Source organism: Dama dama, chromosome 12, assembly GCF_033118175.1.
Source record: "Dama dama isolate Ldn47 chromosome 12, ASM3311817v1, whole genome shotgun sequence".
Taxonomy (NCBI): domain Eukaryota; kingdom Metazoa; phylum Chordata; class Mammalia; order Artiodactyla; family Cervidae; genus Dama; species Dama dama.
Window position 1 is genome coordinate 58,726,949 of NC_083692.1, and position 16,100 is coordinate 58,743,048.

Sequence of the window (16,100 nt, forward strand, 5' to 3'; positions counted from 1 at the left end):
GAAAGGAGAGATTCCTGTGGAGCAGAGCATTTAAAAATATCCATTTACACTATCTTTAAATAGTCCACTATCTTTAGATAGATGTTCATTCTTGTCAACATTTTTGTATGATAATTTGTATTTAGAACATTTCTACCTAAAACATGCACTTTGAAAATAGAGGTTAGATAAGAAGCAACTTTTGCAAAATAGAGGTTCATGAATCAGGATAAATGAAACCAACTATGTGGATTTGGCTATATTTTGCATTTTTCTTGGAAGAGTTTAGTCTCTTTCCTTGGTCTTTTTCACTGGGCATCTTCCCAAGTCAACGAAATGAGGACCATGTGTAGAATAGGATCAAAGATGAAGTCTTATTTTCTTAAATAAGTACTCTATATTCTATCTACCTCTAGTGTCAAATTCTAAGTTGCTTCCCTAATACTCCCATCCAGTGCTGTGCTGGTATAAACTGGTTCTCCAACAACAAGAGCATGCCTTGATTTGTGGCATTTGACAATTTCTGCTGTGCAAATGTGCCTACCATGGCTGATTTCAAGCTACTAACAGTTTAATAACTGGCTTATGTAACTCCTGAATATTTACTAGTTAGTTCTCAAAGTGGTATAAGCCAGCTACAGTACACCCACTGTCTCCATCCCCTCCTCAAATAATTCATATGCTTTACATTTATCCTGTATGGAATGCTATGAATTTCAGTCCTTATTTCAAAATCCATCCATTTTTCCACACTGCTGCATTTTGATTTGTTCATACATATAGGTAGAGATTTAAAAAGTCAAGAATACAGATTACTCTAACTTTCTCAGATAAAAATATCTGAAGTCATACTTTTTAAAAATAAATTAAATCCAGTCAGACAACTGGGGAAAATGATGGACCTACACTTTGCATATCCTTCAAGTGATCATAGGATGAAAATTATGAAAAACATTGTAACTTTTGTTTATTTTCCTTTGAAGACCATAATTTCCTCTAGGAAATTATTCAAAAGGAGTGCTATAGCACCACTATTAGTGAAAAATGGAAAAAAATTTAAATGCTCAACAATTGGGAATGGTTATATACATTATGGCATATTAACATATTACATAGCTATTAATATTACAAATGTGTGGAGTGTATCAATACATGTATTAAGTCAGTATAAAAAGGCTTACATGAAAAAATGTCATCTGAATCATAATGCTAAATTTATGTGCACATCCATTATAAATATGTGAAAACACTCCCAAACTCCCAGGAAAAAACTGTTCTAGAGTCATGTAGCCAGTGAATACCTGAACTGGTTTAACCTATTTAATCAATCAATTTCAGTTTTAATTTCAGCTTCAGGTAGTAAGTAAACACCGGAACTCATTTTAAACCCTTCTAAGTAAGTAACACCTCACTTCAACCAACAGTCCACTGAAAGCCAACCAGTGACAGCTTCATACTTTAAAAGTCAGTCAAGAAGTAGAAGAATCACCTCAGAAAACTGAGGCTGTGTCAACCCATTGCTAACCTCTATAACCAGACACAAAACATGCTTCTGTATTCAACAAGAAAAAATAATTCAAAAACTGATGTTAACCCATTCTTGTCTCTGTAAACCATGCAAATCCAAGACAAAGCCCCCAACTCTTCATAATAATAATTTGTTTTGCTCAATGAACCTCCCAAGTATAACTCTTTTACTAAACTAATCTATAAACTCAGCTCTGGTTTTTGTATCAAGTTTTGAGTGAAGGTCTCATCCTCTGACAATTCTGAAGTCCTACCGAGATAGTTCTGAATGTCCTCACTGGGCAGTATTCCCTATGAACCTCAGGTTAACATGTGTACTTTCCATGTCCCCTGTTCCCAAATTCCATCTGTCCTTAAAATTTACTTAGAGGTGAATCTGTCTCAACAATGATCAAATCTGAGTTCTAATTTGTTTCACTGAGCTCTTGCTGCTGATTAATTTGTTATCCTAGAATTTTTGTTATAAAGACTCAGTGGGTCTTTATGTGGGTCATTAGTTCTATGTCTCTGTAAAGGGTAATTCAACCTTTTTTTTTTGTAAGTGTACTCATTGAATAAAAAATTATACCTAATTTTTGTATAATGTTATTAGAACTTTTGGTTTAGAGGTATATTATTCAGTAAATATTTTTGCCATTAATCTGTTTGTTCTTTTTTTTTTTTTTTTTTTTTTGCTGCTTTTCCTTCTTTTGTTTGAAAATTCATACAAAGTACTGTCTTGTATTTTATCTTGAATTGTCTTGTGTCACTGAATGATAAGGAAGTGCTTTATAAAGAACAGAGGCAAAGACCTAAGTAGTAACCAGATTAATCAGGATGCCCCAAAGACTAACGGTTGGAGGTCTGTTAAACCAGCAACAAATCTATGCAAATGTAGTCAGTCAAATTTTGCCTGGGGTTCTCTACACCACTTAGAGGCCATTCTCATTCTTGTCAATTTGCAAATTACTTTGTTTAGTCCATAATGTAGGATCAATGACTATCAGATGATTGTACGTAGCACTGTTCTAACACCTGCTTGAGGACCCAGGTGCTTTTCATAAGCACACAATTTGAGCAACTTGTTTGTTACAGGCTTGTGTATATCAAAGCTGCAGTCTTCTTCTGGAAGAATTTCTGCTTCCTCTTTGTATAGCATTACAATCCTAATATTTGCATTTACAGTAATAAATTACCCTTAAAAATTTAGAATAATATTGTGTTAAGCTTCGGACATGTCAAAATAAATAATAAAGATAAGATGTTCTATAAAAATGAAGATAAAAAACACTCATTAGTTAGCTTCTTTAATTAGTAAACTGAGGCTTCAAAACAAACTGCTGACTCCAGAAGACTCAATTTCACTCTCTAACCTTCTGAAATTTACCCTACCCTACTGACCCCACTGACAGTGTATCTCTCTCTACTCAGTTTTATCTTTACCAATCACCTCACTCCTTCAATACCTTCTTTTTCTTCCTCTGACCTCCTGAACCATTTCCTTAGTGATTTTTGCAGAAAAAAAGTAATCATATTGCCCCAACTGCTTATAACTACTATATCTGAAGACTGTTGTATTGAAGTTGAATTTAAACACTGGCCTAGAGCTCAGTTATAAGGAATTTCTTTTAGCACAGGAAGACAGAAATTTGCTGCAGAATTCAGGATCCTGTTGCTTACTATCCTGAACTATCAGTTATTTTCCAACTAAGTTCACTTAATTATTAGTCCCTCTTGTTAGCTTGGAAAAAAATGAACAGTTAGGTTGGAAAAAAACTGTTAGGTTAGAAAAATTGGTTAAAAACAGTAGAAAGACCAGGAGAGCATTTAAATATCCCAGCTCATCATAAAAAAACAAGAATAAAAATTTTAATAGCCTTTCAAGGGCAAGAAATATAGAAAAACACCATGCAAGGCCATTTTAGAAGACTTTCTCTGAGATGAATTGGACATCAATAAAAAATTGTGAACAAAACAAGGATGAATCAATAGGAAACTTTAAAAATAGACTTCAGAAAAATTTCAAACAATACTCTCAGTACTTAAATAGCCAAAATAAAGGGAACATTGTCTTCCCTTTTTAAAATGGGCTCAGAGGAGAATGGGACAACAGAGGATGAGATGGTTGGATGGCATCACTAACTCAATGGACATGGATTTGTGATGGACACAAATCAGGAGTTGGTAATGGACAGGGAGGCCTGGAGTGCTGCAGTTCATGGGGTCGCAAAGAGTCAGACATGACTGAGCGACTGAACTGAACAGACATAAAATACAGGAATCAGAAAAACTTGAAAGAGAAATCATCAACTTAGAAATTTACACTTTATGGCTGGCTTTTCAGATAGGCTTTAATAGTTAACCAGGTAGAAATTTAAAAAAATTTTTTGTGGCACTCCAGATAAGACCAAAATATCTTTTGTTCTCTAAGACTCAGAAGCCTATCTATAGGGACACTGATAGATACTTTACGCAGAAAATCTGCTGAAAGAACCAAAGTTTCATATTAGCTAAAGATACCTATACTGTACACGATTAAAAAAGAAACTTAAGAATCTCTTTGAGTAAAAGTTTCCAAGGATATAGACAGAAAAATGAGAGAATAATCTGTAACACTCCAGATTGGTGGTGGAGGTGTTTAGTTGCTGAGTCCTGTCAGACTCTTTTGTGACCCCAAGGACTGTAGCCCCGTCATGCTCCTTTGTCCATGGGATTTCCCAAGTAAGAATACCGGAGTGGGTTGCCATTTTCTTCTCCAGGGGATCTTCCCAGCCCAGGGATCAAACCCACATTTCCTGCATTGGCAGGTGGGTTCCTTATCCCTGAGCCAACAGGGAAACCGGAGTCCAGATTAACCCCTTCCAAATTATCATAAATCTTGCTTTTTTATACATTTAAAAAGATTAGGTCATGGCAGTTATTAAATCAACAACATGGTCAACATCCAAGACTCAATGTCTTTTATGGCCTATTTCTTGATCCAATAGTCATGGCTTATCCTCCTTGCCTCAGAGCAGTTGCAGTCTTGTCTAATTACTTGAAGCATCTACAGATTATGTACTAGGACCACCTTTAAACCTGATGATACCACATACAAACTGTTGCTAACTGAGGACATCTTACTTTTTTATGTTAGTCTTAACTAATTAAATGTGCTATCTTTTTAATTATAAACCATCAATTGTAATACTTTCAATTCAGAAATTCTACTACCTTTTTCCATTGAAAAAGAACTTCATGATTGTGTTTCTGCAGTTCAAGAAGGGGCCATGCCCAGTATAAGCATTTTGGACACTCTCATATCAATTTTGACTTAAACTGTTTGTTTATGGGTCTTATCTTATAAATGTAAAGAGGTAATACTAGGCAGGATATGTAATAGCTACACCAAATCTTGAACCCAGGTTTTCCAATTTTGAGTCCAATAAGTTTATTTGTACGCAAACTATATACAATCCTAAATATGCATATAATACCATAATTAGCAAGCATTAATTAAATGTCTGCTGTATATAAAGTAGGTGCTGTGTGTATACTCAGACATGTATGATACTTTGGTACCCCATGGACTGTAGCCTGCCAGGCTCCTCTATTCCTGGAATTTTCCAGGCAAGAATATTAGAGTGGGTTGCCATTTCCTACTCCAGGGTATCTTCCCAACCTAAGGATAGAACCTGTGTCTTCTGAGTCTCTTGCATTAGGAGACAGATTCTTTATCACTGAGCCACCTAGGAAGCCTATAAAGTAGGTGGTCTAGACTAAAAAAAGTTAACTGCAAAGGTCCTGCTCTTAACATATTTATAATTTAGCTAGTGGGATGGGATTTGCACATTCAACTATAAGACCACAAGCTATAGTTAGGTAAGCACCTAGCATCAGAAATAGGGAGAGAGGCATTAAGGGGTGGTGGTGAAATGCAAGGGCTTTGAGCCTATGGCCTAGGTTGAAGGTGAGCTCTGCAACTTAAAGATACATGTGGTCAGGACAAGTTTCTTAACTACTCTAAGCCTCGGTTTTCCCATCAGTTAAAAAAAAAAATAGAAAGGAATAAAGAAGGAGTAACAACATTACTTATTTTATATAACTATAATGAACATTCATGTGAATCATGTAAGAAATATACTGAGCATGGGACCTGGCACAAAAATAAGAGTTCAATAAAATATTATTATTATGTAGGTCTTCTAGACATTTTATGAATCTACATAAGGACACTGGGGGAATCCTGATCTATACCACTGACCTAATTCTGAGTAGCCAGATGAATATTTTATTCTAATTTCATACAATTCACAGGTAACCTAAATCGCTCTCTGGACAGAACATGTGATAAGGCACCTTTCTCAAACTGCTGTCCTTTTCCTCAGCCCCACCAAGAGAATGTCTTTTCATTTACAGCCCAAGCATCCAAATAACAGCTTCTCATTTTCTCAGTGAAATCATGGATTTCTCTGGTATGACTTGGCAGTTGCAGTCATCATGGATATTTGACCAAGGATGTTTTGTTTTGACATTCTAAAGTAGCTGAAATCACTATTAAATTTTATTCCAGAGAGGAACACTCAAATCACAGGAACAAAGGGTCCTTAAATATAATTAAGTAAACCATTGTAACATAATTCCTGATTTGCCATATGCAGGACCAATTTGGACAGGAAACTGTGAGAAACAGCAGGTTTATCCTAATGTAATAGTACATTATCATAAGCTTCCTCTCCTATTATTTTCTAGCAATCTTCAGTTTAAAACTGGAATGGAGATATCTGCTCACCAATAATTACAACTCCACTGAAAGGAACATGAAGAATTGAGTTCCACTCTCATTTCACAAAGAGAATTCAAATCATTTTTTCCCAGCCTTTGTGAGATATAACTGACATATAACACACTGTGTACATTTAAGGTCTGCAATGTGATTATTCAACATGAATATATATTGTGAAATGATTACTACAATTGGGGTAGCAAACACCTCTGTCACCTTAGTTATGACCTGTGTATACATGTATACAGTGAGTCAAATTTATTCCAAAGATTTAGGGTATTGATGGGCCTGTAAGTGTACAAAAATGATTAATAAAAATGCTATGGTAGAAAAATGGGATGAATTAATCCATTTCTTCTGTGTTAGTCACACAACCTAAATACTGATAGCACCAATCTATCTCAGGGCATCATGCCATAAAGAGGTTCAAGAATAACTGGATATATTCAGGGCTATGGCTTAAAGGGACCAGGGTTCAGGAATATTGTGACTTTTATCAATATTTAAACTTACTGAAGATTAAACTGACTAAAGTCAGCTCCTGTAGACTGACTTACAAAGATACCCACCATAGAAACGCCACTGGGAAATTACTGACATCTAAAAAACTGGCTCAAGAGAACCTTGAGATTACACATTAGTAAACTGGGAGATGTTTCCATTTCTTTGTAGCCTATATAATTAGAGGACATGAAATGGTTAAACAGTAAACTCCTGGGCTGTCATAGTCAACAGGCACATTTAATAATATAACATTAAGGCTTCTTCAGTTCAGTGCAGTCGCTCATTCGCTTCCGACTCCTTGCAACCATGCGGACTGCAGCACGCCAGGCCTCCCTGTCCATCACCAACTCCCGGAGTCCACCCAAACTCATGTCCATTGAGTTGGTAATGCCACCCAACCATCTCATCCTCTGTCGTTCCCTTCTCCTCCTGCCTTCAATCTTTCCCAGCATCAGGGTCTTTTCAAATGAGTCAGTTCTTCACATCTGGTGGCCAAAATATTGGAGTTTCAGCTTCAACATCAGTCGTTCCAATGAACACCCAAGACTGATCTCCTTTAGGATGGACTGGTTGGATCTCCTTGCAGTCCAAGGGACTCTTAAGAGTCTTCTCCAACACCACAGTTCAAAAGCATCAATTCTTCAGTGCTTAGCATTTTTTATAAGTCCAACTCTCACATCCATACATGACTACTGGAAAAACCATAGCCTTGACTAGACAGACCTTTGTTGGCAAAGTAATATCTCTGCTTTTTAATATGCTGTCTAGGTTGGTCATAGCTTTTCTTCCAAGGAGCAAGTGTCTTTTAATTTCATGGCTGCAGTCACCATCTGCAGTGATTTTGGAGCCCAGAAAAATAGTCTGTCACTATTTCCATTGCTTCCCCATTTATTTGCCATGAAGTGAAGGGACTGGATGCCATGATCTTGGTTTTCTGAATGTTGAGTTTTAAGCCAACTTCTTCACTCTCCTCTTTCATTTTCATCAAGAGGCTCTTTAGTTCTTCTTCACTTTCTGTCATAAGGGTGGTGTCATCTGCGTATCTGAGGTTATTAATATTTCTCCCGGCAATCTTGATTCCAGCTTGTGCTTCATCCAGCCCAGAGTATCTCATGATGTACTCTGCATAGAAGTTAAATGATCAGGGTGACAATATACAGCCTTGATGTACTCCTTTTCCTATTTGGAACCAGTCTGTTGTTCCATGTCCAGTTCTAACTGTTGCTTCCTGACCTGCATACAGATGTCTGAAGAGGCAGGTCAGGTGGTCGGTCTGGTATTCCCATCTCTTTAAGAATTTTCCACAGTTTTTTGTGATCCACACAGTCAAAGGCTTTGGCATAGTCAGTAAAGCAAAAGTAGATGTTTTTCTGGAACTCTCTTGCTTTTACGATGATCCAACAGATGTTGGCAATTTGATCTCTGGTTCCTCTGCCTTTTTCTATATCCAGCTTGAACATCTGGAAGTTCATGGTTCATGTACTGTTTGCTGAAGCCTGGCTTGGATAATTTTGAGGTGGACTTCTTAGAGTCCACCTTCCATTCTACTGGGGAATCCTTTTCAGGTTAGGCCTAACATCAAACTTCCTGTATCATGACGTTATAGAACAAGTGAAAACCCTCTCCACCATGTCAGTCCAGCAGAGTTGAGAGGACACGAGTGACAAGCACACAAGAGAAAGCTGGAGAGCCACAGAAATGGAAAATCAGCCTTTCCTTGGGTAACAAATAACAAATGGCTGACCACTGAGCACAGAACATTAGAGGAAGACAGTCTTGCCTGGCATTGAAAAACAGTCTATAAACAGTTCATTTAATGTGCACTTCAAATAATGTCTAACAATTTTTCTAACAGAAAAATTCCTAACAGAGATTTTGACCCAAGGATGTAATCATCTCATAGAGCTATATGGGGCCTGGTGTGCCCTATAACCAAGGAAGAAAAATTCATAGGCCAAAGTACAGACAAATATCCTACCATATCTCATGAGGTATTTTTCATCAGATCCTTACAGAAAGCTGGAAATTATTTTCTAATGTCCCTATCAAATATTTATGGGTATTACATGTTTAAATTAACAGAAATGTATTCATTCTCAACCAAACCTCTTGAAGTCCTAAGGCAGAGGAGCTAAAGAGCCAAGTTACTTTAACTATTTTTTAAAGAACAGTTACATTAATGAGGTAGCTCTTGCTGGACTGTTAGTAAGATTCAAGTGCTCACAATGAGCAAGACAAGTGGGAAAGTAAGTCATGTCAGAGAATGCTATGTCTTAATATGAATTTACTTCTTGAGTGTACTAAGTAGTCTACAGCTGGCTTTTATAGGCTCCCTTGGAAGACTTATTAAAATCTGAGGAATTTTACAAATCAGGAGACAGCATGTCAGTAGCCTGAAATCGGCCACAGTAAAAGTATTTACACCATAGAAATCAGCAAATGCTACTACAATCAGACCCACCTCCCACTCTCTCTAGCCAGTTACAAACATTAACCAGCACACCACTGGCTAAACTTAACACTTCAAAGTTGCTTTCAAACTGAATCCACTTTTAGTTCTCTAAAAGCTTTTAGTTCTCTTTCTAAAAACATAGTTTTAAAATACAATTATAGATATTTTGTTTGTTTGGTATAAATTGACTTTTGGCTTAAAAATCAAATTAATCTGTTAATTCAGCTATTCATTTCATTGGCTAATTGCCCTCTCTATTGCTGTCTGAGACAGATCTTATTTATTATTTATAGCTTCACTCTGTTTTGAGTTAAGAATTCTATTTTAAATTTGTCAAATTTAGTTTTTAATAATAAATTATTATTTAAAAAATATCACTGCCCGTTACTTTATTTTCTCAGGCAGTATTTAAAATTTCTCCACAGTTTTATCCAAACAAATAAAACTGCTATTTTCTCAGAGGAAGAGGATAGGAACAGTGACCAGCTAAAAAAAACTGCTGAATTAAACTTTTATTTAAAAGTTATTTTATTTCAGAACTTTTTCTATGTTTTTTCTAATTTAAGTGTGAATCATTTTGCTGATATCTTACATGTTGTTCTGTGATTTGAGTATATTCACATTTTGTCTTTTAATTTCATGTGGTATAGTATTTTTGTTTTGAATTTGGTTGCTTTAATTTTAAATTATTAAATAGCTTTGGAAGCCACTTTTGCTACTTAGTAAGTTTCTCATTTCAATTTCAGATACTTAGATTTATAAGTCAAAACCTGTTTGGAAGTCAATGTTAACTCATTCAATCATAATTTTTTCTTTTGTAATGCCAACAGTTTACAAGCAAGTAGTAATCTCAAAGTTTTTTCTATTGTTTGTTTTCAATTCATTGTTTTTTGTTAGTTTTGTTTTACCAACGGCCTGTTTGCCTATCGATCTATCCATCCATCTGTCCATCAACAGAGCACTGGTTGGTTTCTTTTGGTTTCAGTTTATCTAGCCAAGCATAAGAAGCAGTGACACCTGCTGGTAAGACTGAAAACTCCTTTCCAGAATTACTATGGAGTTACCCAATCTATGCCAATGAACCCTGAGGTAGCAAGTTCAGAGAAAAGAAAAATGAAAGCAAATAGCCCAATTATAATATAATACTTCAACTATTAACATGACAAATTATTTTTAAAAAGACAAGAGAGTCTAATAGCTATTATAAACCACACAGGAGACTGTAAGCAGCGATTCATTTCATTCTACCTCAACTCCTCTCCCCACCTGCTTCTCCAGATCTCAGAGAAGAGACTCACCCTCCTTCACTCATAGCATACCAACATCTTTCCATGCAAAGGTCCCTTTTTCTTGTTTTACTTTATCATATTTTCCCCACATCCCCACTCCCATCAACTGTCTGCTCTCAACCACACTCACTCTAACATAAATTATTTTGCATATGTAGAAGTTTTAAATAATCACAAATCATATTATAAATAACAAATCATGTTATAGAACTCGAACTTTTCCCCTACTTAATTTAGTATAAATTTTAATACTTTAGTCATGTTACTTATACTTTGGGTTCATTGCCTTTGGATGTTGCAAAATATTTCAGAGTATGTCTTTCACCCTATTTTATGTATCTGTTCTTCAAGTGATGGACACCTGTGCTGCCTACAACTTCCTGCTACGATGGATCTATGAATGCTACAATGAGTATCCTTATATATTTGCCTTGCTCCACAGAACGGCTGCTACAAGCTGCACTTATTAACCAATAGGGTCTGAGTGTTCCCATTTATCCAAATTCTAGCTATCGTTTGGTATTTATCCCCATGTTCCACTTTTTGCCTATCTAATAAGTGTAAAAGTGGTATCTCGTTACTTTAATTTTTAATTGATTATCAATAAGACTTAACATTCCTTAGAAAATGTGTTAGTCATTCAGGTTTCCTTTAACTGTCTAACTTTTAAATTAAGTTCAGTTTATCATTTTTTAATGGTTTGGGATTTTTTAGGACTCTTTTTTAGAATAGTAAAACTGAGAGGAAGGTACAAAGATTTGCCATAAATATACCACCTGCCCTGACACATGCATAGCCTCTCCTACTATCAACATCATTCACCAGAACAGTATCTTTTTTTAAACCAAGAATAAAACTACATTGATATCATAATCACTCAAAGTCTACAGCTTATCTGAAAGTGAAAGTCGCTCAGTCGTGTCTGACTCTTTGTGAACCCATAGGAATAGTCCATAGAATTCTGTAGGCCAGAATACTGGAGTGGGTAGCCTTTCCCTTCTCCAGGAGATGTTCCCAACCCAGGGATCAAACCCAGGTCTCCCGCATTGCAGACAGATTCTTTACCAGCTGAGCCACCAGGGAAGCCCAAGAATGCTGGAGTGGGTAGCCTATTCCTTCTCCAGGAGATCTTCCCGACCCAGGAATCAAACTGGGACTTCCTACATTGCAAGCGGATTCTTTACCAACTGAGCTATCAGGGAAGCCCATAGCTTATCTTAGGGTTTGCTCTAAGTGTTGTTCATTCTATGAGTTTGGACAAATGTCATTATATATAATGACATATATCCATCATTATATCTTAAGAGTATTCTCACTTCCTCCAAATTCCTCTGCGCTCTGCTTGTTCATTTCTCTGCCCCTCATGCTGTACCCCTAGTGTACCCCAAATCACCCCAAAACAATCTCTTCATTGTCTCCATAGTTTTGCCTCTTCCAGAGTATCATATAGTTGGAATCATACAGTGTACAGTCTTTTCAGATTGGTTACTTTTGTTTAGTAATACGCATTTAAGATTTCTCTCTGTCTTCCCTGGTAGTTCAGATAGTAAAGAATCTGCCTGCAATGTGGGAGACCTGGGTTCAATCCCTGGGTTGGGAAGATCCCCTGGAGAAGGGAATGGCAACGCACTCCAGTATTCTTGCCTGGAGAATTCCATGGACAGAGGAGCCTAGTGGGCTACAGTCCATGGGATTGCAAAGAGTTGGACACAACTGAGTGAACACTTTATGTCTTTTTGTGGCCGATAGCTCCTTTTTTTTTTTTTTCTTGTTGAATAACATTCTGTTGTCTGGATGTACCACAGTTTGTATATCTATTCAACTACTGAAGGACGTCATGGTTGCTGTCGAGTTTTGGCAATTATGTATAAAGCTGCTATAAACATCTGTGCGGAGATTTTGTGTGGATGTAAGATTTCAACTCCTTTGGGTAAATATGATCATTGGATTGTATAGTAAGAGTATCTTTAGTTTTTTAATAAATCACCAAACTGTCTTTGAAAGTGGCTGTACCATTTTGCATTCCCACCATAAATGTATGAGAGTTCCTGTTGCTCTACAGCCTCATTTGCAGAGCATGTGATGTGGTCAGTGCTATGGAATTTGGCCATTCTCATAGGTGTATATTGGTTCCTTTGCCAGTTTTTGATGGGCATCCAATTCTTAACTGCAATACTTCCTTGCACATTCTATACATTAATCCCTTGTTGACTTTTGACACTGTTACTACCTTCTACCAATCCAGTCACTTTGTTTAGAGTCTTCTGATAAACAGAAATACTCTACTCTGATATAGTAATATCTATCAATTTTTCATTACATTTTTTGCTGGGGGAGTCTTAGTGAATAAATATTTCTTCACACTAGTTCAGAAGGATATTCTCCAATATTGTATTCTATTAACTTTATACTTTTAAATTCCTTATTTAGTTTTTTAATACAATTGGGGAATCCCTTCCATATATGGTGTTCAGTAGAAATTCAATTTTTTTTCTTCAAAAAGTGAGTGAGTTTTTCAAAACCCTCATTTCCCACTGGTTTATGATGTGACCACTAATGAATGCCAAGTTTTCATATATAGAGGGATATTTCTGAATGCTATTTAGTTTCATCAGGTTTTTCCCCTCATATTTGTGCAGAATCACACCATTTTCATTGCTATGGTTCTCTAGTATGTATTCAATCCCCCAATTTGGATTTCCTTTTTAAAAACTGACTTAAAAGAGAACTTAATTTTTCCAGATTTACAGAAAAATGTGTTGCATTTCTCAAAAAATTCTGTTATAGTTTTAATTGGAATTGCACTGAGTTTATTGGTTAATTTGGGGAAAATTAGATTCTCCACAATATTAAATCATCCTGTCTGGAATCATACTATATCTCTCTAGCTTATAAAAATTTTTCTTTATGATCTTTAATGAAATTTTGATAATATTTTCTCCATAAAGGTCTTTATATTTTGGATTTTTCTACTTAACTATCAAAGTTTTTTTCTTTCTTTTTTTTTTTTTTGCTATTGTGAATGGAGAAAGAAACATGACTCTCTCAATTAGTATACCTTGTTATAGTCTTCGGGAAACTCTAATAAAAATTTATCATCATTCAATACCCACTCACCTGAAATGGCTTCAGAAACGTTTCTTCCATTGCTAGCCTGCCATATTCAGTGAAAAGCTGCAAGGAAAATCACACACCCGCACACACACACACACACACATGCACCCACACACACAAAGAGAGAAAACTTCAGTATCTTCTTGGCTTTCTTTCACTAATTTTTTTCTTTAGCTGTAACATAATACTGTATTATTAATACTGCAGTAATCATTTTAAGTAACTAAGTATTAGATTAGGTAGAGCTACAGTAATCATATATTTTAAAATTAAGGACATAGTCCATTTTAAAGATAACACCTGTTATATCTAGAATGTAGGACAGTTTTTTTGTGGGGAAGATAAGAGACAAAGAAACATGTGAAATGACCTTTCAAAGCAAAACTTGCATAGATTAGACCAGAGAGCTATAAACTAAGTAGGATAATTTACAAAAATTGTTGCCTGGGGAAATTTAATGGCACAATGGCCTCGATTATTACAAAGGCATACAGGTGTTTGAGCAAGCTCCGGGAGATAGTGAAGGACCGGGAAGCTTGGTGTACAAAGCCTGGCGTGGAAGTCCATAGGGTCGCAAAGAGTTGGACACGACTTAGCGACTGACCGACAATAACAACAGACATTTGGTTTAAAAAGTGAAGAATCAAATAAACCACCTTTTATTTTTTATCGCTCCCAATTGAGAGGTACCATATCATTTTGTTTCGCCAGAAATGTAAGGTTTTAGAGAACATAGACTTGAGGGGGCCCCTGTGACTGGGAGTGACTGACAGTGCTGTTCAGACTGGCCAAGTGGGTTTCCCGATGTGCACAAAGGGAACGCACAGAGGCATCTGAGGTGGGGCAGGGTGCTGACACAGAGGACTTCCCTCCTTCGGCCTTTTAGAATAGCCCCCAAAGAATTACATTGCCTCTCCTGTGAAAACTGGGACTCTAGAAAGCAAATGATAATAACTAGGTATCTGATTATAGTAATTATATGAAAGTCTGGAATATTATGTTTAAAAGCTGGTCTTGGAATCAGAATCATTACTCATTTTCATCAGAATCATATACTAACATAATTTGAACTCACAATCTTTTCTGAGAAAGGATGAGGTGATGCCATTTACAGGAAAAATTTTTAAATGATCTCGAAAAGAGACTGAGTACTTACTCAGTATCACAGTCCAGAATCAGCCCTGTTTCAGAAACCTTAAACCGGTACTGGATAGTGCCCTGTCACTCACTGGTTAGGTTATGACACACACCTAAAGAAGCAGCTGTACTCACTCAGAGAAGCATCTAACAATTATTCAGCATATCGTCTGTTTTTTATAATTGATCAGTGTGAGGCACCAGAAACATATTTGGGAGTAATGCTAGATGTGAACTCCAAATAATAGTTCCAGCCTCACATATCACCCTGTGCTATTATCCTTTGTTATCTGTTATACTGCATAGGGCCCTTATTGCCAAGATAATATATTAAAAGCAAAATTTTCTGTAAAATATGCAGAGGGAGACTATCAGAGAAAAAATAGGTTTTTCTATTAATATGTAGCTAATAATAACAAGAATTGAAAGAGAGTAAAGAGTGTGACAGAGATGAGAACTACCTTTAGGAAATATCTAATCTTCTACTAATTTGAGATTTAAATGCTGCCTGGAGAGTGAAAGAAACACTGAGTCCAATCAGATGATGAGATTTCTATTTCCACTCTGTCACTAACTGGCAACTCATTCTTTTTCAGAAACAATTTCTCATTCATAAAATATTAAGGATAAGTTAGGTGTCACTGAGGTTTCTTTCAGATATAAAATAGAATTCTATGAGTTACCATCAGGTGTTCACCCATAGCTATAAAGTGGTCCACAGGAAAACAATCTGGCATATAACTGTTATTATACTAACAATTATTAAATCCTTGACCATAAGACTTCAACTTCACATTCTGGGCCATTTTTAAGCCAAAGGTTCTTTTTCCTCTCTAATGTGCCATATATTTTCCTATATACAGGATTGACAAGCAAGTAGCTTTATTGAAACAAAGGACTTTTAAAATTGAATTAGAAAGAACATAAGCATACAGGGTTAGAACAAGAAACCTGGAAATGTGACAACTTCCATTTGGTTATGTTTTTAAATCTTTCTGACTGTTACACTTTCCAAGTACAAGAATGCCTGACGAAATCTCAAAGTTCTGCTATACATGCCCAAAAGATTACCAGATATATAAAAGAGACTATAAATATTGTTACCTGAAGGTGCTGAAGATCATCCTCTTGGACATTTTGAGATAAATTATAAACCTTGATTAAGAAATAAAATCAAAATGAGAAAATAATTAGCAACATACTAAGCACTTATTTTGCTATTCTCTATTTTTGAAACATCTATTATCATAAAATCAAACTCTTCCGTGTATATTCTTCTATAATGATATTTGTAAGACCTTGAGAGAAAAGTAAAGAAAGCCGGAGAGACAGTAAACAATGCATTAATACAATG

At 36.0% G+C, this 16,100-nt stretch overlaps 1 protein-coding gene across 2 annotated transcripts in view; it reads right to left on the reverse strand.

Moving 5' to 3' along the window:
• The window catches only part of ATL1 (atlastin GTPase 1), a 79,809-nt gene that overhangs the window by 20,136 nt on the left and 43,573 nt on the right, over positions 1-16,100 (reverse strand). For both annotated transcript variants that reach the window (XM_061157396.1, XM_061157395.1), the window contains exons 6-7: positions 15,851-15,901; positions 13,613-13,669 (exon numbers count right to left, since the gene is read on the reverse strand). In XM_061157396.1, the coding sequence (XP_061013379.1) occupies positions 13,613-13,669; positions 15,851-15,901 (108 nt within the window). The remainder of the gene's footprint in view (positions 1-13,612; positions 13,670-15,850; positions 15,902-16,100) is intronic.